Source organism: Rhipicephalus microplus, chromosome 2 (assembly GCF_043290135.1).
Source record: "Rhipicephalus microplus isolate Deutch F79 chromosome 2, USDA_Rmic, whole genome shotgun sequence".
In the NCBI taxonomy this organism is placed as follows: Eukaryota; Metazoa; Arthropoda; class Arachnida; order Ixodida; family Ixodidae; genus Rhipicephalus; species Rhipicephalus microplus.
In genome coordinates this window covers 296,170,188-296,193,949 of record NC_134701.1, presented here as the reverse complement: position 1 = coordinate 296,193,949, position 23,762 = coordinate 296,170,188, and the positions used below count along the sequence as shown (strand labels likewise).

The 23,762-nt window shown below is 42.4% G+C and overlaps 1 protein-coding gene across 1 annotated transcript in view; it reads left to right on the top strand.

Moving 5' to 3' along the window:
• The window catches only part of LOC119162682 (BBSome complex member BBS7), a 287,576-nt gene that overhangs the window by 90,747 nt on the left and 173,067 nt on the right, over nt 1-23,762 (top strand). The window contains exons 7-11 of the mRNA XM_075882301.1: nt 5,181-5,247; nt 5,298-5,347; nt 6,732-6,862; nt 9,062-9,146; nt 9,207-9,306. Of these exons, the coding sequence (XP_075738416.1) occupies nt 5,181-5,247; nt 5,298-5,347; nt 6,732-6,862; nt 9,062-9,146; nt 9,207-9,306 (433 nt within the window). The remainder of the gene's footprint in view (nt 1-5,180; nt 5,248-5,297; nt 5,348-6,731; nt 6,863-9,061; nt 9,147-9,206; nt 9,307-23,762) is intronic.

Below are 23,762 nucleotides of genomic sequence, written 5' to 3'. Positions count from 1 at the left end.
TATTATTAAAATTATATTATTATTATTATTATTATTATTATTATTATTATTATTATTATTATTATTATTATTATTATTATTATTATTATTATTATTATTATTATTATTACATTCAGATGACGATGACAACGATCTCTAAGTGTTTTTACCGGGAGACCTTGAAAAACATTAAGCCAACAAACTGTTCGCTGAAGCAGTGCACGTACAAAAGAAACGAGAAGAAGAATAAAACAAGGTGTAACATAGTTCTCAACAGAGATGTCTGGCGTAAATACTCATTTTCTTAGCTTTTTCAGCCCCGTTTAGTGATTCTGGTGCTGACGTGTCAGCCGGCTGGTTATCAAACAAAGCTGTTAAAGAAAACATGACTTCTATGGTAGAGAACAACAAAAAGGAATGCAAGAAAGACACACGGCGACACCTGGCGCAGTGTGGCTTTCTTGTGCCCCAATTATTGTTTATTTGTCTTTTTACTTGAGTAATGAGTGAATTCGATACAAACAAGCCCCATTGGCAACTTTAGCAGTTAAAGAACTGCAGCCGAGAATTTTCTTGATAATGCGAACAGAATGTCCTATATATTTAGCTTTCTAAGCTTTGTCAGACTACAAGTACGAAAGTGCACTGTAAATATTGAGTACAAGCTTTGTGGTATTGATTATAAGGAAGATTCAGAGCTCAGCGCAGCGCACGCGTAGTAAAATTCTCAGCTTACGAATCAACTGAATTGTATCTACGCTTACCAATTCGCAATGTCATTCGGGTGCTCAAGTTTGGCAACTGAAGCATCCTCAGTGATGACTAATCGATGAACGCATCTGACGGCGGTATGTGCCGAGTCATCGTTCCCTTTTTGGCCGTAATCGAGGATCCCGGTGCTGTTGCTGCGTGTCTTGAATCTCAATGCGGAATCTTTTTCGGCAGGTCGGTGAGGATCATGTTCCACTGGCACTTGAGCGATGCCCGTCGTCTGTTCGGAAGCGCCCTGCCGACCCACCTTCGCGCAGCAGACGCAGAGCACACACAAGTTGTAGGGAGTGAACTGAACGTATGCATTCATGCGTGGCTTTCGTCCGATGTACCATGTGCAAGAAAGAAGGGGTACAAGAAGAGAGCGTGACACATGGCTTCAGAGAAATAAGGCAAGAAAAGGTGAACTCCACCAATATACCTTTCGCGAGTTCCCAACGCCTTTTTCCCTCATTAGACCATGGCGTCTTACTGCTCCCTTCCTCGCTACTGTACGTTTCGCATGTCAGTCGTGCTTGCTTGGGGTCCCAGCATGTGTGCAGTGCGGGGTGGCTGGCGACCATGCTGGTGGCGCACACGCTATAAGCCTTGCTCAGAAATGCAGTAACCACAGCGTACTTATATGTGCTTAAACCACGGTGTAAGAGTAGTTTTTACACCGTGGCTTAAACTAATATCGCCCTGTGCTTCTGTTGCAGAGCCTCCGTTGTTTGCGGTCGCTTTGACGAACGAGACGCGCGCAAAGCCGCCTTTCTTTTCGCCACTCCAGTGCTCATTGTACGTCTGCTGTCAAGGAGAAAACGCACTATCACCCTTCTCGAGACACCATTTGCCTGCGCAAGCCCCGTAGAAAACCGAAAACACGTGTTTCGAAGCGCCTTCTCATCTTTAGAACTTTGAGTGGGCATTGTTCCGACGTTACGGAATGCATACGGTCCTTCTTTAGAGTTCAAAGTGGGGAGGCACGAACCACCCGTTCCTAGCCTCGGCTGCGACAAACGCATTCAAAGTGTGAAAAGTCAGCGAGACTTCTTTGCTTTTTAAACACGATAGTCTTTCCTGGGGACCTTGAACGGAAAAAATTTGGTCTGTCTGTCTGTCTGTCTGTCTGTCTGTCTGTCTGTACATTTTATGTTTGTCCACCTTAACGATACCTCAAACGGCATCAAACGGCGAACCCCATTCACAGCGCCAACCAATATTGCCCAAGTTTCCGCGTTCATAGTTGTGCGATTGTCAAGTAAAAAGCAATTGTTGCGCATATCTGAGGCGCCACAACAACACGTTAATGTTTTGTATGCGTGCCTTTATACTAGAAGAGCACCCACACGTAATTATGAGAACGGCAGCGTTTATCTCACTGCGCTGACAGTGCAGCGTGATGCTCAAAAAGGTAAAAGTGTTCGCAACGCTCTGCTAAGACGGCTGGTGGTGGCACCTGCCCGTCGCTTTGCGTTCTACACCTTATCACCTCCGAGACAGGCACGCATCTCTCTCCACGGGCGTGCACGCCTTCGTTTTCGAAGATATCTGCCAGATAGCGCTCCTGTCTAACGTGCCTCGACGCGCTCGTTCGCCTCCGTTGCACGCTCGAGGCACTCTAACGCAGTGAAAGTGGACGGAGTGTTCTTACTATCACCCAACCGAGCCTTGCACGAATGGCACGTCGGCCGAGTTCGCTTCAAACGGGTGATGGTTGCACTGACGCCTTGGACAACGGAGAGGTATGTGTTTCTGTCATGGTGTTGAAAGGCAAAATATTGTTCCTGCATTTCTAAGACTGTATCATTGTGTTTTTGTGTTTCAACAAACAATTTTGGGTAACCGTTTTTGGTGAGATTGCTAAATATATTGTGTTTATTTTTTCTTTTTTATTGTGTTTTTCACTGAATTGCGGCTCTTCGCATTATAGTCTTTACTACTGATGTATAGGGCATTTTCGGGTGGTCTGAAGTAAACTGAGGATATCAGTTAGGCTAGGTGTGTTTGTAGTTTTATTTTCAGGCTGCGAGACATCTTGAATGACAATGAGCCTCTGTTTCAAGTGGAACTGAATACTTGTTCAATAAATTTAGTTGATAAAAACTTAGATGTTTTTTTATTTGAAAAAAAATGCACATTTAAAGCAACTTGAGCGTAATGTCATTACTTTGCAGCTTCGTCACATCAAACCTTTAGGGCCAATAAATCAAGACCCACAGGTCACGGGATCAAATCCCGGCTGTGGCGGCTGCATTTCCGGTGGAGGCGGAAGTGTTGTAGGCCGTGTACTCAGATTTGGGTGCACGTTAAAGAGCCCCAGGTGGTCGAAATTTCCGGAGTCCTCCACTACGGCGTCTCCCATAATCGTATAGTAGTTTTGGGACGTTAAACCCCACAAATCAATCAATCAAAAACTATTAAATCAAGCCTTGTGAGGCCGATAATTTAGTGGTATCTAGGCACACGAGATCTTAACCTTTAATTGCATCAGGAGCGTCCAAGTGAACCAGGTATTCGTATGAATGCAAGTCAGTGGAGTAGATTTGCACGTGTGAACCGGATAATATTATAAACAGCGAACAACACTGTTAACTCTTGTTCTGAACATACATGTATGAAAGGGTAAGACAAACACCCGTTTGTAGCACGAAGCCACAAGGAAATTCATACGGACTTCTCAGAAGGAAAGCCTCTTAGTTGCCGAAAAATTCGTCCTGGTACGTAGTTCGAACCAGGACGAACACCTATCTGAGCAGTCGCTCTGCCAATTGAGCTAACCAGGAAGCTAGCATTGGATAGTGCGAAGGTGTACTCATCGACAACTCGAAGCACATGGACACAAGTATTACAAACGTATGTTGCAAATGTTGCTCATTTACAGTACATGCAAGCAGCATTGCATACACAGCTGGTTGAGCCGCTAGATGCAATACATCTTGAAGTGATATGCACTGTGTACCGAAGCCAAGTCACGCAGGGCATTGTCATATTACACAGCACCTCTTCCACCAAGAATAAAATAAAAGAGGCCAGACTGATGACTCGTAAAAGCACCTTTTTCTTTTTGTATAAAGCTGCTTAACTGTAAGGGAATGCAGCTCGAGCCACAGAGCATGCCGTTTCTGCTCTTTCAGTACAGGAGTAGGTATGTGATTATGACATAATACTAGAATATATTAGGCAATTTTGCCCTCAAGGCACATCTTGCAATGAAACGACAACAACTTGAAAACAAGGCTGCACTACCGGGAAGGGGGGGGGGGGGTCGGCTTCTCGTGGGATGAATTAAAACACCTGATTCCCGTCCCCTTCGATGCATCACTGACGTAGGGGACTCGGCGACAAGGACAATGGGCCATGTAAGAGGGGGGTTAAATCATCCTCTAGGGAAGATTACAACCCCCTAACCCCCCTTTTCGTCGGTGAGTCAATGGGTAAATATCACTGGTGGTTCGTGGTATCACCTCATGATCCTAATGCTTCTCCAACTCACCATCGTTCTTCGTACAATGTGGATGTCTCTAGATTTCAGCGTGTCTGTGTGCTTTTATTTCAGTGACACTCAATGAAGCAAGGTGATGTGCACAAGGACCGATTGATATTTAGACAAGACCCCTCTCGACAAGATGCATTGTAATACATCATCTTGCCTTTATCAAAGAATGTGTCGCTAAAACATTCCGTTCTTTTTTATGTCAGACGTCGTTCATAGATCTCACGGGCTCATTTATTCTGTCTTCTGCCCAGACTTCGAGAAATATTTGCACGTACGTTCTGTGTTCGGAAGAAATGCAGGCATCGTCACTTGCCTTTAAATTTTGCGCATGCTTCCTCAATCAGTAGTCATCAAATCAGTGGTTTGCGATGTACTGTTTGCACACACCACGCAAAGGGCGAGGCATAATTCACTAACAAAATGAATTTGATTGGTTTTGTAACAAGAAATTAAGAATATGAAACAAACAGCAGAGTTTTTGAAGACACTTTATCGATCCAAATTATTAGTGTAGGCGGTCCCTTCAGAGCTCTTTGTCAGAAACTCACAATGGTCACTATACTGCCATACGTGATGTTCTGTCAATTGGATGTTATCAAAGAAACTCGATAATTGTCACGGTCACTGTCGAGACGTGGTGAACGTCATCTACACCTAACACCTAGTTGTTCGAGTATCCATCCAGTTTCAGGACCACTTCTTTGGAAAATGATCACCACCGCCGACGTCAACGTATACAGGGAGCACGGGGGATATCCGAGTAGGTAGTACATTGGTAGTGATCGGCTCATCTCTTCTAGTGGCCAGAAAGTGCACTCTAGGGCAGCCGAATATTTTAAGTCGGAATTGGCATCTAATATAGGGCACATCTGACAGAGAGTAGTGCCATTGAAAAAAAACAACAACACCATTACGACACCCAACAGAAGTAGAAAGTAAATGGTATTTGCAGGTGCTGCGGGCAAGGACGTTGTGTACGGTACCAGCGACGGCAAAGTGGGCCTTATTTCCATCGACAAGTAAGCAACGGTCTTCCGTTGGCTGTCTCTAAGAAACCACTGGTGCGCAGGTCTCCTCATGCACCGGTCTGGGAGATCGAGAATATCAACGGAGGTGGAAGTGAGTACGCCGAGCCACTTGTGTGTGCATGGCGGGATGATAGCAGTGAGAAATAACAAAGAGAAAGGAAAACACAGCTCTGACACAACCTAATGAAAGCAAGGCGCATGCTGGTCTTTCAGCATGCACACGCAAAAGAACAAATTAAAATTGATCAGGCTACAGAAGAAAGCAATATGACATTTTGCAGGTGTTCACTACGACGCTCATACATACATTATTTACTACATATAACGTGCTCCAAGTAGAACAACTGTACAATTTCAATCTCTTTGCTAAATGCAAACATGGTTCGAATAGTAAAACCAATATTCTAACACGGTGTCTGCTCAAGGAGTCACCCGCAACACCTTACAACATAAGGAAAAGAGACACATGGCAAATACCGTTTTCGCGAACGAATGACGGTTTTAAAAGTCCTAAGTATATCATGCCAAACTTTTTGAATCACCTAAACAACAAAGGCACAACGCCTGATACGCTGACAAACAAGCAGTGGAAAGAATATTTAATTAGCAACCCCAGAGAGTCTGGGAATTTTATCAATTAATCTCAAGTTCATTTTCACCATGTATTATATTATAGTATCATATTCAATTTGATAATTCGTTTGAATAGAAGTGGATTTTAGCCTTTTCATATGCACATGTACAAACATGAACTGTTTCATCTATTTGTGTTTTCGTTATGCATACTGTTTCAAGGTAGTGTTTCCTATATATAAAAATTATGTTCTTTTGTATTCCTTCTCACTTTGTTCTCCCATATTATGCCGTATTCTTTCAATGTTTGCAATTTTACATTATGTCTGCAGTTGAAGTTTGCTGCTAAATTTGTTAATATTTTACTTGCTTGTGTTATGCGGTCTTGTACTTTTTCTGTTTTACTTGCTTGTATTTTATTTCTTTTTTACATCACCACGAGTCTGCGGCCAATCTGCTCAGGGTCAGGATTCCCGTCAAGCTGCTTTTTAGCAGCTTTTAATTCCTGTCCCTGCATCTTTTTCACTTTTTAATCTGATTTACATTTTGTTTTGTGTTGACCATTGCCATTGTATGAAAACATTGAATCACTGTACTTTAACATGATTGCTGAAAAAAACATTGCTAAATAAACTGAAACTGAAACTGAAACTGCACATTTGAGGGAATTAGATGCGTCATTGTGAAAATTCCGGCCCCGCAGAAGCCAAAGTGTGCTTTCTTATTCACTCTACTTCATTCCAGTGCATGTCATATTTCACTGGATTTAAACTCTACAGCTGCCTCACACGCTTTCGTTGTTTGTTGGCTTCATTTGGTTGCGTCTTACAAAGCCCCTCGCCTTTGTTCTTCTTTTCGTACTGCTGTCATTCTTAATTCGCTTGACTCACAATCGTGCATAGGCATCACCTGTCTCGGTTCCTACGACATGACGGGCGACGGCGTCATGGACCTTCTCGTTGGAAGAAACGATGGTCAAGTCGAAGTGTACTCCTTCAAGGATTCCGGTGAACCGTTGCTGCGTTTCTCCTACGTAATTATTTTCAACTCAGCACTTACATGTGAAACACTACGTGGAGAAGCGCAAGTATTCTTTATTGCGCAGTGGGGAACAGAGGACGCATGCAGAGCCTCTCGTACGAAAAAAGTACCAGGATGGACGCAACATTGTATTGTGATCATACGACATATACGATACCAAGCACGCTGTAATTACTTCGCACCTTTAGGAAGCAAAACACTTTTGACTATAACCGTAATCTGCAAAAAAAAAAAATAGGCAAACAGCATGTTTTACTTCAACAAATAGTTCTTAAAGGGTAATTTCCTCAATAAAACCTCCTTTAGGACCTACTAGCGTTATTGAGAAGTTCAGGACCCTAAGGGTTTTTGAAACGCGAATGACCCGTACGACAGCGTGCCAAACTATAGGTGGAACCGTTTTTTTTTTTTGAATTTTTGAAGTTTGCTTGATATTTGGCGAGTTTTCATTAAAAGATATCTGTCCTTTTTAGGGCAATCGACAAGCAGATCATAACTTATACCTAATGCTCAAGAAATATTCACAGTATTTTATATACAACAAGAATATCCCGAACTGCACTAAATGACTGCTTAGAATACTATGAATATATATACCAGATGTTCGGTGGAAGGCTGTGTAGTGCGAATGTTCTGTCAATGGGAGGTAATTTAGTCTAGCTTTTTGTTTGATATATATTTGTTTGTCAATGCTTTAAATACGCGCCTAGGCAACAAAATCAGAAAAAAAAAATTGTTTGTGTCATTGCGGGAGTACAAGCACCTTCTATATTAAAAGAGTCGTACCGCCAAATTTGTGGCATGCGTGTTCTTTGCTGAAAGCGTTTCTTTCAGCTACGGGAAGCATGATACACGCACCAAGATTTGTGTATTTTCGCTAAATAATTTACTATTGCTCTCTTTATGGGGATCGATATCGGTTTCGCGTCGCCGAGTCAAGCAGAGACGTCGATGCATAGGCGGCTTGGTCACGTGACCACACAAGGCTGTGACGCACGTCGTGCTCAGTTTCGTCTGCTTCGGAGCATTTCCGTCATCTGTACCAAGATGGCGCGACGGCCGCGTGTTGGCCGCGCAAGGTCCCCACACAGTTCTATCGAGGGACCTCAGGGCCGCGCCTCCGCGTGGCGTGGTCAAAGTGCGCATGATAGCGTCGAGGCTCCCTCGTGCGCAAGCTCACCTCGAGATGCGGCTGCCTCTTCTACCGCAAGTTTGCTTTGAAGCTGAAAAAGCACGAATACGCGGCCGCATTCACGAAAGGATCGCGCTGCTCCCACACGAACACGCTGAAATTGTGACGGTGGTGCGCACTTGTCCCTCATTTCGAGCGTTCTTCTCTTTGTTGCTTCGAGTGTCGAGCTGTGAGAGCTTGTACGCGCTCGTGCTGTGCATTTCGTCAGTGCTTTCTGCAGGAGATGTTCGCTGAAAGTTGTGGGCTACATGCCGTTCTTTGCTTGACACAGCAATTTCTTGATGTACCCATAATTCCTTCGCTCTTGTGGCGAAACAATGCACAAAGAACGCTTAACTACCAATGAACGTGAACGTCGGCGTAACTGAGGTCCCCAATTTCTTAGCGCGATGCTCTTTTATCCCAGCGGCCACCAACAATACACTGACCTGTCCTCGTTCTGCGAATAAATCAGTCAGATACAGATTTGCGGCACAGTAACGTTATCCTCGTCAACCACACCATCGCGTTGCGCTAAAATTGTTGGAACGAGCACCGTTCGTGCTCACTCGTCTTGACTCACTCGCTGTGTCTTTGGACTTGAGTCACTTGCTCTCGAGGTTGCATTTATTTTTCTGCCGCCTTTTATATGCCACGGGAATATTCTATCAAATTGGCCTCCTGAGATCTATTGCGTCCGTCCTTTCACGAACTACGCCATGTTTTGAAGTTATGCATACATCTTCAAAGTACCAACGAGGTAATTCTTCAGTATTTTTCTCTAATTCAAGGCGCGACACTAAAGGGACACTTTAGTTAGTATCTTTGCCAGGGCACTTACATAAAAACCTAAATAGTTAGCTGTCATCATCAAAAAGCTTACGAATAAGCATGAGTTCCGAAAACGTTATGCTGCTCGAATGAAGATATCTTTCATCAGTGTGTTTCCATGGTACTTTATTACGCTGAGCTCCTAAAATGTACTGCAGGCAGATGCTTACTTGCGTTCTCCATTGGCAGAACTGCGGTGAGAGTGTGACATCTGTGCAAGGAGGTGCCATCGGAAACGCCCGCTACGATGAAGTGCTGGTCACTACTTACAGCGGTGAGAAGCGGCTTCGGGTGTCGCGGAACGTCTCTCATTGCGCCTGTACATTTCTGCCAGGTTGGATTTTCGGGCTGTCCGCCGAGCATTCAGAGAAGAGGCTGGACCCCGACTACCTGCTCATTTCTCCAGAGTCAGCGCAAAAGATCCTCAAGTTGAAGTAGGTGGCCTTTTTGCGTTATATACCAAACACGACGATTGAATGAAGTCGGGTGATTTACAGGACTCATCTCTTTGTATGACTTAAGTTTAAGGAAAACCAAAACAAACCATCTCTTGTATTCATTGTTACAAACCCTATCTAACGACGCTGCATAGCAAAAGGGATCATCCATCGCTCCAACCCAACAATCCAGTCTGTTCGCATGGTACGCTCGAATCAAACAGCTAGAACCTAAACTGCGAGCTTCGAATAACGTGCGCGATGCTCTTCCCAACACGGTGACAATCATCCACTTCAGGGAACCGTAGCTCAACTGGGAAGAAGACGCACGTAATTCGAAGCTCGCCGCGGGCGGGTTCGATTCCTGCCAGGCGGTGGCAAGTTGTGTTTACTTTGGTGATATATATATATATATATATATATATATATATATATATATATATATATATATATATATATATATATATATACCAGGTTCTTTGAACGTCATTCACGCTGGACCCGACGTATTGTAGGCAAAAAAGGGGCGACGAAACTTTCGTGGAAGCGTCTTTACTAAACGTTTTCAGCTGGTGGACCAACCTTCGTCCGAGTAATGTGACAACAGTTCATACATGGCTTTAAAAGCTCCTTTCAATAACAGGTCAGCGCCATCTGCTCTGGTTAGCATTACAATGCGCATCATAAAATGTCAAGTACTTAAGAAAAAAAGAAAAAAAGACAAAAATACGAAAACCAGAAGGGTACATACATACTAAAGACATAGTTAAAGATTCCCTTACATGTAGAGTGACGTGATACCATGCTTATACGTAGTTAAGAGATGTAGATGTGTAATGACATTGCTTGGCAGCATAAGAACAATCTTAGTGATATGTGAACGTATAATGGAAGCCACTGTGAAATGATTGAAGATAATAAAAAATAAAAATAAAAAGGGCAGACATAGAAGGCATGATTTAGGTGGTACAATTTGAAACCAGTGCATCATCGCTCTTAATCTATGGAAAGACAGGTCAGTTTTCCTTTATTTTCGTTGATTCCAGCTGAAACAGTGTTAAATTTATGAATGAGATATGATTCGCGCAGTTCACGATCATGGCTGGTGCGGAATCCCGATTCTAGTATCGTGACTTTGAGGTTACTAAATGAGTGGCCGGGCATGTTCACATGCTTTGATAATGGAAGGTTTGGTTGGGTTTTAGCATGCGATCTGTGATTGTTGAAACGTATTCTGAATGGGGTTTCAGTGTGGCCTATGTATTGCATATAGCAGGTGCCACACTCAAGTAAATACACTACATTGGATGAATCACAATTAAAGCTTGCCCTAATTGTGAAAATGAATTGGTTAGATGTGCTGGTGGCTGTTAATGACGGTTCTATGTGAGGACAAACTTTACAACGGGGTTTGTTGCAGCGGCTACAACCAGTACGGTTAGTAGTAGCAATTTTAGATGACGTCAGGATGTCACCTATGTTTTTTGAGCGCCTATACACTACTCGAGGGGGTTCAGGAAAGACCGCTTTTAGTCTGTCGCTTTGGGTGAGGATGTTGTAATGGTTACGCAGTATACCTTGAACTTTGGGGATGGACGCTGAGTGTGTTAGTACTAAATTGGCTGACTGAAGCCCGTTGCTTTTTATGCTACCTTTTAAACAGTCCATTCGATCGCGTCCTCTGGCTCGGTGTATCGCGTCGTCAATAATTTTTTCTGGATATTTTCGCTTAAGAAGCTTCTTTTTCAGATCATGGCAGCAAGAATTGAAATCTTGATCTTCAGAGCATATGCGCCTAAAGCGCTGTGCCTGGCTATATGGAATTTCAGTCTTCCAATGGCGCACGTGGCTACTTTCAAAATGAAGAAACTGCTGATTATCGGTTGGCTTTTTAAAAAGCTTCGTAATTAGGCGGCCATGGGAAATGGTAATCCTGACGTCGAGAAAGGCTACAGACAAGGGTGAGTAAGTATGGGAGAATGTTATAGCGGGATGTTCCTGGTTGAATTTCGCTATAAAGTTTAGAATAAAGTTTAGAATATATATATATATATATATATATATATATATATATATATATATATATATATATATATATATATATATATATATATATATATAGCAGTGTAGTATTATATGGTATATAGTATAATAGATTATGGCATCGATACTAGAAACGCCAGAGGAGAGCTACTAGTAGAATTTGAAGAACACAATAATTTACGGATTTTGAATACCTTCTACCGAAAACGAGGAAACCGCAAGTGGACATGGAGGAGCCCTAATGGCGAAAATAGGTACGAAATAGACTTCATAATGAGTGCGCACCCAGGCATCGTGCAGGATGTGGAAGTGGTTGGCAAGGTACGATGCAGCGACCATAGAATGATACGGTCTCGAATTCGCCTAGACTTCAAGAAGGAATGACTGAAACTGATACGCAAGAAGCCAATCAATGAGCTAGCACTGAAAGGAAAAGTACAGGAATTCAGAGTCTCGCTTCAGAACAGGTACTCGGCTCTTAGTGAGGAAACCAACCTCAGCGTAGATACAATGAATGCTAATCTGACGAGTATCATTAAGAGTGTGCAGTGAAAGTTGGAGGCAGGGTAGTTAGACAGGACACTGGCAAGCTTTCCCAGGAAACGAAGAATCTCATTAAGAAGCGTCTAATCATGAAAGTCTCAAGTACAACAGACAAAATATAACTGGTAGAGCTTTCGAAGTTGATTAATGGGCTTTAAGTATCCGATGTAAGAAGGTATAACATGGAGAGAATTGAACACGCTCTGAAAAACGGAGGAAGCATCAAAGCAGTGAAGAGGAAACTTAGGATAGGCAAAAATCGGATGTATTCACACTGAGAGACAAAGAAGGCAATATATATATATATATATATATATATATATATATATATATATATATATATATATATATATATATATATATATATATATATATATATATATATATATATATATATATATATATATATATATATATATATATATATTATTTATGCAGACAGACGGACAGGTAGACGGACGCGTAAAGCGGGTATGTGCCACAGGGTATACGACGCGCGAGATGGCGGTACTCAATATATATACATATATATATATATATATATATATATATATATATATATATATATATATATATATATATATATATATATATATATATATATATATATATATATATATATATATATATATATTAACTTGCCAACTGCTCTGTCTGATCATGCTGAAAAGAATCATACATGTATACATAAACCTCAAAAGCAGTTACGGAGGTGTTACATTTCGGGAAAAAGATTTGTGTTGCACAGAGAGCGCTTCAAAATTTGAGCAACTATAGGTGAAACTGTGCAGCGCGAAATAACTTATATTATCTTACTGGATTGAGCAATTACTGCGAGGAAACTTTCTCCTTAATGATTGATTGATTTGTGGGGTTTAACGTCCCAAAACCACCATATGAATATGAGAGACGCCGTAGGCGAGAGCTCCAGAAATTTCGACCACATGGGCTTCTTTAACGTGCACCCAAATCAGAGCACACGGGCGTACAACATTTCCGTCTTCACCGAAAATGCAGCTGCTGCAGGCGGGATTCGATCCCGCGACCTGCAGGTCAGCAGCCGCGTACCTTAGCCACTAGACCACCGTGGCGGGGCTTCCTTAATGTCAAGGCACTTCTCTCTGTCATGACTATGAGAGTAAATTGACTTTTTTTTCTCTTTCTTTATCTTTCGCCTTGGAGAACGATTGCAATATGCGGCATATTTGGGATTTTTTCATAAGAAGCACAAGTTTTTGACTCAGTAACATATTTAAATTTTCTGTTTACAAAATGCTTCATATAATATATCAAAGTACTTCGGGAGTAATCACACTAAAACGTTGCCAAAATATTGTGACAGGCTTCGAAAAACTAGTATTTTGACTCATATTCCGGCTCAATTTCGGCAATATAGTATGTGAAGTAAAAGAATGGCCTATATATTGTTGCATAGTATGTATTCTGAGTAGCCCCTTCAGGAAGTTTTAAAAAAAAGTGGCTTTTGCTTTAAGCGAGAAAAAAAAAGAGCTTTCCATCTGAACAACCACAAGTTAGTACGGAGCTTGCGTTTGCCTCGCCTTCACTGCATAGCGCGTCGGGCGAAGTTCTAGCAGGGGCTACTCGGAAGCAAATAAAACGTGTCGTGCAGATTCTCGTCAGTCGTTTAGTAATGTTGCTGTATGGAACGTCAAAAATGACTATAGAGGCAAAATTATGGAACGGTATCTTCCCACTCGGATCATCAAAGGGCAGGTTAGCTGCTTCATAATCCCGATACGCTGATTTATAATGTTGTCGATGGCTTGCGAAACAGTACTAAATCGCTTTGTCTTGATTTTGATGAAAATATGCATCATCCTGATTATAATTAGGCTCATAATTAGGGTATACTTTGCCTAAGCTTTTTTATGACGTTTAATGTATAGGCTGATGGTGATGGTGCGCATTTATACATATTATGCCACCGCCACCGGTGACGACTCCACTTCATCACCCACACACGCGGAAACATCACCATTTCACCGCCAGCCAACATCTGCAATTCGGTCTCGAAGGATGGCCCCTAGGCGTACGTAAGACGGACCTGTGGCGTACCGTCCACTGCTGTGCACATTGTTTCCATTGCGGCGAAGCCGGCCATGTTTACCGCATCTGCATGTATGAAAGATGTGCGACTTTTTCGCCGACCTTGCCACGGGCTCATTTCGACCGGACGGTGCGCACGTACCCGCAAACACATCGCCGTCAGCTGCGCCGCTCTTCGCCGCACCGTCGACCTTCGGAGGAAAGGTTCCTGCCCGTCGAGATGCTGCAATACCTCCATTACGATAAGATGAACGACGTCACCGACCCCTAAGGAAATCGTAAGCGCCGACCGCGATAGTTGCATAGACGGACGCCCTGTGACCGCGCTAGTCAATACTGGCGAACATTTCTATCTTGCCGAATAAACTAGAAAAGTTTCCCGCCGCGGTGTTCTAGTGGCTAAGGTATACTCGGCTGCTGACCCGCAGGTCGCGGGATTGAATCCCGGCTGTCGCGGCTGCATTTCCGATGAAGGCGGAAATGTTGTAGGCCCGTGTGCTTAGATTTGGGTGCACGTTAAAGAACCCCATGTGGTTGAAATTTCTGGAGCCCTCCACTACGGCGTCTCTCATAATCATTGCGTGGTTTTAGGACGTTAAACCCCACAAAACAAGCTAATCAAAACTGGAAAAGGTAAAATTTCATGGGCGCGTGGCCTAGCTAAGATAGGAACCACGGGTGGTTAACTTATGATGCCGACTGTGAAGTTATTTGGCGATTCGACTTTCATTGCCACGTCCGTGATTTCCTCGGAGTGCTGCAAGGACCACATCTTAAGAATGGGTTTCATGAGTGATTACGGCGACCTTCTAGACATTCCAGACAGGTCAGTTACAATTTAGATGACCCCAGATCAAGTTTCAGGTATGCCGGTAATGATCATCAACTTAAAAGTCTGCGCGTCGTGAAAGATCACGGGACCATCCCACCACGGTCCAGCGCTCTTGTAGCTGTATATAACATGCGACCAACCAGGCAACTCCGACAACATCGCCGAACAAATTGCAACGATGCTGTTCAGCCAATGCCTATTTATTGCAAAAAGTGTCGTCAGCATAAATTGCGGATACACGCACGATCTAGTAACGAAATTCAGCGCTGAGAGACGACATCTTGCGAGAGGTACGGCAGCCGCTTACGTGGAGGAGCTCAGTGAGGTCACCGGCTGCTTGGCTGCGGAGTTGAACTGTGCGCCACCGCTGTCCATTTTTTCACACGCCGTTCACACCGCCGACGAAGTTTTCAGAGAAAAAACCTAATGTTTGCTCATAACACCACATCCGCCGTGTTATAATGGCAGTGTGCCGCCGTTTGTCTCACTTTAATACGATCGGATAATCTGGGCATTGAATATACATCACCTCACCTTCTTCTCTACAGCTTCAGGATTTTTTAGAGCGACGTTTACGGTGTCTTGGCTTCTCTATTGTGTCCGCATTGCATGCCCAATATATAAGAGGGCCCTAAAACAGCTTCTGAAAATGCACATTCGAGCGTGTTATTGTCTCTTGGTGTTTTCTTGTTCTTGGGTGCTCTTCCCTCAAAAATTTTTCTTTGTTATATTTGCCGCATATCTACGTCACAAAGCTTTGATGAGCTGCGTATAATTTTGATCGAATAAAAAGGCCGGCTCAGTCACGAGGTGTTCTGTGCGTTATATATGTTCCTCTTTTTTTCATGAATATTTAGTCGAAAGTCAATGCTGTACCGTGTCCACTTCCAGTCTATCACCGGGTGCATTGCGCTGTAAGCCACTATAGTAACATTGATTATAAGGGCGCGGCCGCGAGTGCTTGCGAGCGAGCTATTTCCGCGGGCTTGAGTGACCATCTCGTGTGCTCTGCTACGCGCTATGATATACAAACACTGCTTTTTTTCCTGGAGTGGCCGTGTTCTCATACACCAGCAATTTGCAGTTTCGCGAAATAAGATGAAAAAGTGTTAGCTGCAGCCTAATTTCGTTATGGAGCTCCATGATCATATCGCACGATGTAAACTGTGAATTCACCCAAGTGTTTTCCAACCACAAGACTGTTCAAGTCGCCTCAAACTTAGCGTGTACTCCTCAAAGGCCTGCGATCAAAGGTGTTGAACTTTCTTAAAGTTGGTGACACTTGCGTACTGGGCACTTTAGCTTCATCTTTTGAAGAATTCAAATGTCGCCTATTGAAAATCCTAGGTTCCATGCTGGAATCGTTGGTGGATATGGTGGAGAGAATAGCGGATATGGTGGAAATATTAGTGGATATGGTGGAAACTGAAGTAGGCATAATGGCTGATGACGACGAGAGTGCAAAACATGATGGCAGATGGTGGTGGTGATGGCGAGCCAAAGATAGTGACGGTGGAAATAGGCGGCTGATGACGGCTAGAGTGGAAAAATTTGTGGCGAATGGTGGTATTGGTGGCGAGCCAATGGCGGTAATAGTGGAAATTCCGGCTGATGGTGGCGAGGCAAAACGTGTTTGGTGGAAGGCTTGGCGAGCTAGGTGAATGACAGGTGGCGTGATGGAAGCTTGGTGGATGATGGTGGCATGACAAAAAAGCCTATGACAATATGAGAAATCACTTATTTGTAGTGTTTCATTTTGAATGAGCAGAGATATATGTTTACGGTCAAAAGAAACCAACTCTGCTAATTACGCTTTCTAGCACGTTTATTTCTTTATCCCTGTGGTGTCAACAACATTTCAATTTTTGTGGAGCGTAGTATATGTGGCCGGGAATATGATTACATTTCGCGCCCGTACTTACATCAGTTTGACATCCACGATGTGTTTCTTTGTTTTGATGGTTAGAAGACTAGAGGGGTCACTGTGAACAGGGACAATAAATGTTTTACATCGGCACGCAGTTGTTGACAAATAATTGAGCTCCAGTTCGCAACAGCCCCTTTCAATGTTAGAGCAGAACACAGTGGTCACTTGATGTCGCCACGCTATAAACACAACCCTGGAAATTCTTGCACACTCTATTGCTTGCACACTCTATACTGTTAAGTTAACAAAGTGCGCACGAATATGCATTAACTTTCACTTTCAACATGCGTCCAGACGAGCCCCTGTGAACTTGACCTTTACCCTTCTGTTCTACCACCATGATTTTCACCAAAGGTTAGTCATACCGACCAAGCCCGTACAAGTGTTTTCGGCGCTTCTGGGTATCAGAATACACAATTTTGATGAGTGAAAATGACATACAGCACAGCTGTGTAATTATTTAGCCTAAATTAGGCCTTTTTAATTGTGTACCGTGTCCACGCAAGAAGCGACAAACATCGATGCGACGCGCTTGCAGCACTTCCACCAAATGTACGTCTCCCCTCACCGACAGCCGCCGATCGCACTTGCCGGCACTTCACTGGGTCTTTTTGTGGGAACACAAACTCGTCAATTCGTATGCTTACGGAACCAATAAGATAGCAAAATGTTTATGACGTTCTGCATTGGTTTGGGCAAGCCATTATGTAGTTGTTCCTAACGACAGAGCAACAGCCCTACCAGCAAAATGTGCGAGTAAAGCATGGTAAATCATCAGTGGCCATATTGTCCATGCTTGGAACGTTATTGGTGGCCAAGGAACGTATGTGCTTGGTAAGTGTGACAAGCTTACCTTATAAATAATTGTGCAGCATTTCTTTTTTGGCACAAATTAAATAAAGTTACTGTTGTACAACTGGACTAATCGGGTTTTGGTGTTGTTTATCAATAATCTGACGAGCGCCACTCACTCTATGCAAGAAAATAGAACAAATATACGTTAACAATAATAAATTTTGCTGTGATAGATCATTTACGACAAATTATACAATGAAATCTCTGAAGAAATGGTATACATTCAAAATCGCATGGCTCGCCAACACTGCGTACTTATTGACCAACTACAACTTTCTAACTGCGCCAACATCTGAAATGATAACTTTCTCAATATCTATAAATGAAATCCCGAAGCCTGTGAAGCTAAAATTACATCATAACACTTTTTTCCGAAGTAGAAATCCACTAAAGTAGACCCAACAATACCGAGGAACTTTATTGCGTCAAAGCTTTATGTTAAAAAAATAATACACGTGCTGCTGAATTTGGAAGGTAGATTATCCCAAAATTTTCTCACATTTGGCAACAGCCTTCATATCTATTATGCCTTATAAGTATGACCGCACGCACAAGATTATAATTTCAAGTGAAATATTAACGCATTGGCGTACACCCTAAATTGCATGTCACGTTAGCGAGATGCACTCGTCGTCCGAGACGGGCACCGGAAGTGAACAAGAGAGGGCCGCCCAGCACGCGTCAACAAACACATCCGGTGGCGGGGCAACTGTCTTTCGGCCAGGGCCGGGCTGTTTCAATTAATTTTAAGCTTTACCGGAAACAGTGCTTCGATTGCTCATTTAAAAAATACGCTGAATTGAATTGGTGCTCAAACCCTGTACCGAAGATCGCTTCGAATATGTACGGTTTTTACTTGTAACAAGAGACCGCAACTACGCCATGTGCGATCTCGCCGAGACGAGCTATGGCTACGGCTAGGACTCCGCAGCGCCCGCTTTTAAACACATGCGCTCTTTTTGCCGCCGTAAACCTGACCGCCAATTCGCATATGGTGCTTAGAGATCAAGCACACATACAGTTACAGCTGATATTTACTCACCTTCTATTTCAACTTGAATAAAAATCCCGTCGCTGCACAGCCCTTATATCCATCCAACTTGCGAACATGGCCAACAAGGCGAAGACGGCGCGCAGTCATGCAAGCGTGGAAGGAGGAAGCGAGCGTAAATGGTGCATGCGTGTATACTGGCTTAAAGCTAGACGAATTGCAACAATTTTGATTATCTTTGTACTATTGCGTAAACGATTCACAGCCGTTGTAGTTTGAGGGTTTCTGAGAATAACCTGTCTGGATGCTGTGGTGAGCTATTTTTCTTAAGCGCAGTAGGGCTGTGTATGGGCCAAACTGCAGGCGCTCGCTAAAACGTGTGCAGTTTAAACGCCATACTTTGTACTTGCTGGTCCTTTGAGTGAAAAGAGAAAAAGAAGAGGTATTCCGTAGAGGAGCCAGTGCGAATTGTGTTATTCACCGGAAAAAATGATCATCCGTGGCTATTCGGCAGCTGTTCGTCTGTCTTCACGACAAAGTGCACCAAAGAAACGGACACATCCGCTCTAACCGTTTAACCTTTTTGCCTCTTGTACGTGTTCGCGTGCCACGAATTTCCGTCGAATCATAAATCATACATAAAAGTAAGCATGCTTGGTGACCAGAAAAATTGTGTGAACATTGGCCAGCGACCATGGTATGTGTCTGGAAAGCCCTTGGCCTCCATGGTTAATATGACAGTTATTTTCCAAAATTCAATTTCGTTCTAATTATTCAGAAAGGTTAACAGCTAAGAAAAACGCAAACTTTTAAAATTATTTGACGCTCTCGCTACCACCTTGTCCATATTTTTCTTGTAGGCCATGCCCTTTTCTGTCATGCTGTCCGGCCATTTGCCGATGATAACAGAAGCCGATGGGAATCGAAGCTGTTTCCAATCATCGGCCACTGTTGGTAGGGAGCGCTGCGCTAGCACGACTGCGCTCTGCGTTGCGCGAAAAACATCACAATCAATTGCGTGGGCGTATGTATTGAATGAGCATAGAAGCGTCTAAAAGCATGAATAGATATTGCCCTTTGGAAGGAGCGCGAAACAGATATTGAACTTGGCAGTAACCGCCGGTAAACTCTACCTGCTCCTCAGTCAACTAAGTTGTTGTTTTTTTTCTAGCAGTTGTAAATTGTAACAAAAACATTGTGCTCTTGCCATTACCGCAGTGGCAATTGTTACAGGCAGCAGTGGTTCTTTTTTATCAAATGTGCAAATTTTAGTAGCAGGTGCAGATCCTGTTCATCTGTAGTAAGCGACAAACAAAACTGAAGTAAAACAGCGAGTTTTTTTCAATTTCAATTTCTTTATTTATTTACCAGACCAAACTGGAAGGTCGCCAAGGCTAAAAGCCGTGAGAACGGCTTGACAAAGGCCCTGGTGACCTGAAAATACACATGGCAGTAGTGCGGAAATGATTACAAGTACATAAAAAAAAAAAAAAAAACATGAACAATACACAATTCAAAAATGATTTTTTAACTGATTATTTTACAATACCTGTTATAAAATGTGTAAAAAAGGGGTTTCAATAAGCAAAATACATCATGCACAGACAGTCGTATACATTGACACTTATCAACCTAAAAAGAAACATATATACATTTATGTGAAAACACATACATTCATATCGCTAATACAACGCAAAATAACGAGATATAACATGATACAATTTATTTACACTAGACTGAAAAAAAAAAAAAAAAAAAAAAAAAAAAATTACATAGACTGTGAGAATGGGTTGTTGCGCATGTTCCTATGGAGCCAGAGAGCAGAAATGTGAGTGTAGTTGTTTTTTGTTACAGGAGATTGTACTTTCGTGCGTGTTAAGTGTTGTGGGAACGTTGTAGGCCAAGGCTTGGTGTCTATATGTAGTGCGGAAACGCGGTACGAACCAAATATCTGTATTTCTTGTAGGAATCGTAATGACACGACGCTGTAGGCATGACAGTGATCTAATGAAGTTGGAGAATTCCTTATTCGAGAAATAAAGTGTGTGCAATAAGCGAAATGTGTAAAGGTTGTCAGCTCGTATTATATTAAATTCTTGGAAAGCTCCACGCGTCGTTCCGAACGGTTCAATATTTCCAATCTGGCGGACTATTTTTTTTTGCAAAGTAATGACTTTATTGATGTTTGCTTTGCTTGTCGTGGCCCATACAAGGCTGCAATACATTAGATGTGAATTAAATAGCGCATAATATATCTGAAGTTTCACTTTGAGCGGCAAAATGTCACGGCAACGAGACATCACTCCTGTTACCGAAGAAAGCTTTTTACAAATAAAATTTACATGTGTATCCCAGCCTAGATTGGAAGAAAAATAAACTCCAAGTATTTTGTAGCTATCAACAATATCAATCGGCACTGATTCAAGAACTAAAGGTTGATGGGTAGCGAGTACTTTATTTTTGGCACGAAAAACAATGGCTTTGGTTTTATTTGGATTAATTTTAAGCTGGTTCATTCTGGACCATGACGAAATTCTTGAAAGTATATCATTTGCTTTGCTTACAATGTCATCTAAGTTAACGCCATCAAGGATTATTGTTGAATCGTCCGCATATATGACGTATTTAACTGTTGTGTCCAGTTGAACAATGTCATTAATGTAAACATTGAACATCAGCGGACCAAGTATACTGCCTTGCGGCACACCACGAGTGAGGGGCAAGAATGACGAGCTATTTTCATTAATGTAAACACTTTGGCACCTATTGCTAAGATATGATCGAATTAAAGATTTGGCAACACCCCGAATGCCATTTGATTCTAATTTGTCTAACAATATATTATGATGAAGCGAGTCAAATGCCTTACTGAAGTCTAGAAATATGCTGAGTGTGAATTTATTTTGTTCAAAGTTATGAAGTATAGCTTCCTTTAATGTCAACAATGCAGTTTCAGTGGACTTGCCGCTTATAAAGCCAAACTGCGCATCTGTTAACACATTGTGTTTATTAAAAAATTTCGTTATGCGGACATGAATAATTTTTTCTAAACATTTAGAGAAGACAGGAAGGACCGATATAGGCCTGTAGTTACTTTCACTGTTGCGGTCACCACCCTTAAAAATGACTGATACGCGAGCTTTCTTCATGGCTTCTGGAAAAACACCATGTTCAAGAACTAAGTTATATATATAGGTTAGTACATTACTAAGTAAATATAAAACATGTTTTATTGGTGTGATCTGCAGGTCATCGGCATCAAGAGATTTAGTACTATTTAGATGCTTGAAGATTTCGCATACTTCACTTTCGTTTGTTGGGTCAAGAAAGATACTTTGGCTCACGTTACTGCATCCGGCGACAAAATCCGCGTTATCATTGCACAACGCTACTGCATTTATGAAGTAGTTATTAAAATGATCTGCGAGTGCTGCACCTCTAAAATCTTTACCCCCAAAGGTTATGGACTCAGGCAAAGCATTTTTATTATCACGACCGAGTATGGTATTAATTAGCTTCCACGTAGCACTTGAACGTTGCCGATTGGCATGTACAAAGATACGCTGATAGTAGGCTTTCTTGGCACGTTGAAGTTCAGCGTTTAATCTATTGCGAAGCTTTTTAAATTCTTTCAAAGTTTCGGCAGAGCGCGTACGTAGAAAAGTGTGATAGCAGATGTTTTTACGCTTTATCATACTCAGATGCTCGCGAGTGACCCAGGGTTTCCTTGCCTTTCTTGCAGATTTTAATGTTTTAAATGGAAAATGTTTTGCGTAAATGCGTCGAAAAGTTTGGATGAATGCATCATATGCGTTATCGGCATTTTTCTCCTTAAATACAGATGACCAGTTTTGTTTGGATATATCGAGCGTAAAAGCTTCAAGACTTCGAGATGTAATATGCTGTATGGTAGGCAGCACCCGCCGCGTCCCTTTATCGAGAGGTTTGCAAAAATAGTTCATAAACACGGGACAGTGGTCACTAATATCAGATGTTATTGTGCCTGCGCTATAAATTACTGTGTCAATATTGGTAATGACAAGATCCAGTGCTGATGAAGTGGAGCATGTAATTCGTGTTGGCGTATTAATTAGATTTTTAAAACCACTCGAGAGCAAAAGGTTATTTAGCTCGCGGGTGACACAGTTTTCCTCCAGTAAGTTAATATTAAAATCTCCTGCAGAAATAAGGAGGAAATTATTACAACAAGCATACTCCAAGAAGTTCTCGTAAAATTGCATGAAACTTGCCATGCTTCCATTTGGCGGTCGGTAGGTTACCGAGATAAGCTCATCTTTAAACTGGACTGTAAGTATTTCATATTCATCTGTTATCTTACTGAATTCAGGGACGACGTGGCAACTCTTTTTTGTCGTAACGAGCAAAGCAACCCCTCCCCCTCGCTTATGCGTCCGATTAAGATAGAATGTATTGTAGCCATCCAGAGTAAAAGTAGGTTCATCATTTGTACCCCAAGTTTCAGTCATCAGAATGAGGTCAAATTTTATTTGGAATTGCTCTAAAAAGAGTGCAACGTCGTCCCTTTTATGGTTAAGTGACCTCGTGTTAATATGCAGAACTGAGTTGCCTGTTTGATTGTGTAAGCAGATATCGCGAGGAAAAGCAAGCTCTAGGTAATCCATAGCGAAATAAATGCTATTTCAAAGTTTCAAGCAAGCACATCAACTGACATTATGCAGACACAGAACTATTTTGCCCTCCAAAAATCCTGTCGATATCACGCTCGCTGGGTATGTGTACAGCAGGTGTTTCGTCAGTCTGTTTAGCGTATATCTTCCCGTTGTAAGACCATACAGATTTCCATTTCATTTCGTACTTCTTTTTTACAGCGGTCGCGAGCAGTTTTTTCAACGTCGGGCAGAGATGTTCATTCACATACACAGGCGGTGAAAAGGAAGTTGAGTTGCCAATGCCCAAATCTGCATTTGTAAGGCGCGCTTTTTTTGCCTTCTTTAGCACCCTGTCCCGTTTGACGCGGGACTTAAATTGAACAACGATGTTGCTCTTGTTTTCCGTTCTACTCGGCACACGGTGACACGCCTCTATGTCATCCTTGCTAAGCGGCTCTCCGATAACCGTGCCTAGCGTACAAAGTAAGTCACTGACCGATTCAGTCTCCCTTTTCACAACGCCTTGTATTTCTATATTGACATTCCTAGAGTACTGTTCACAGC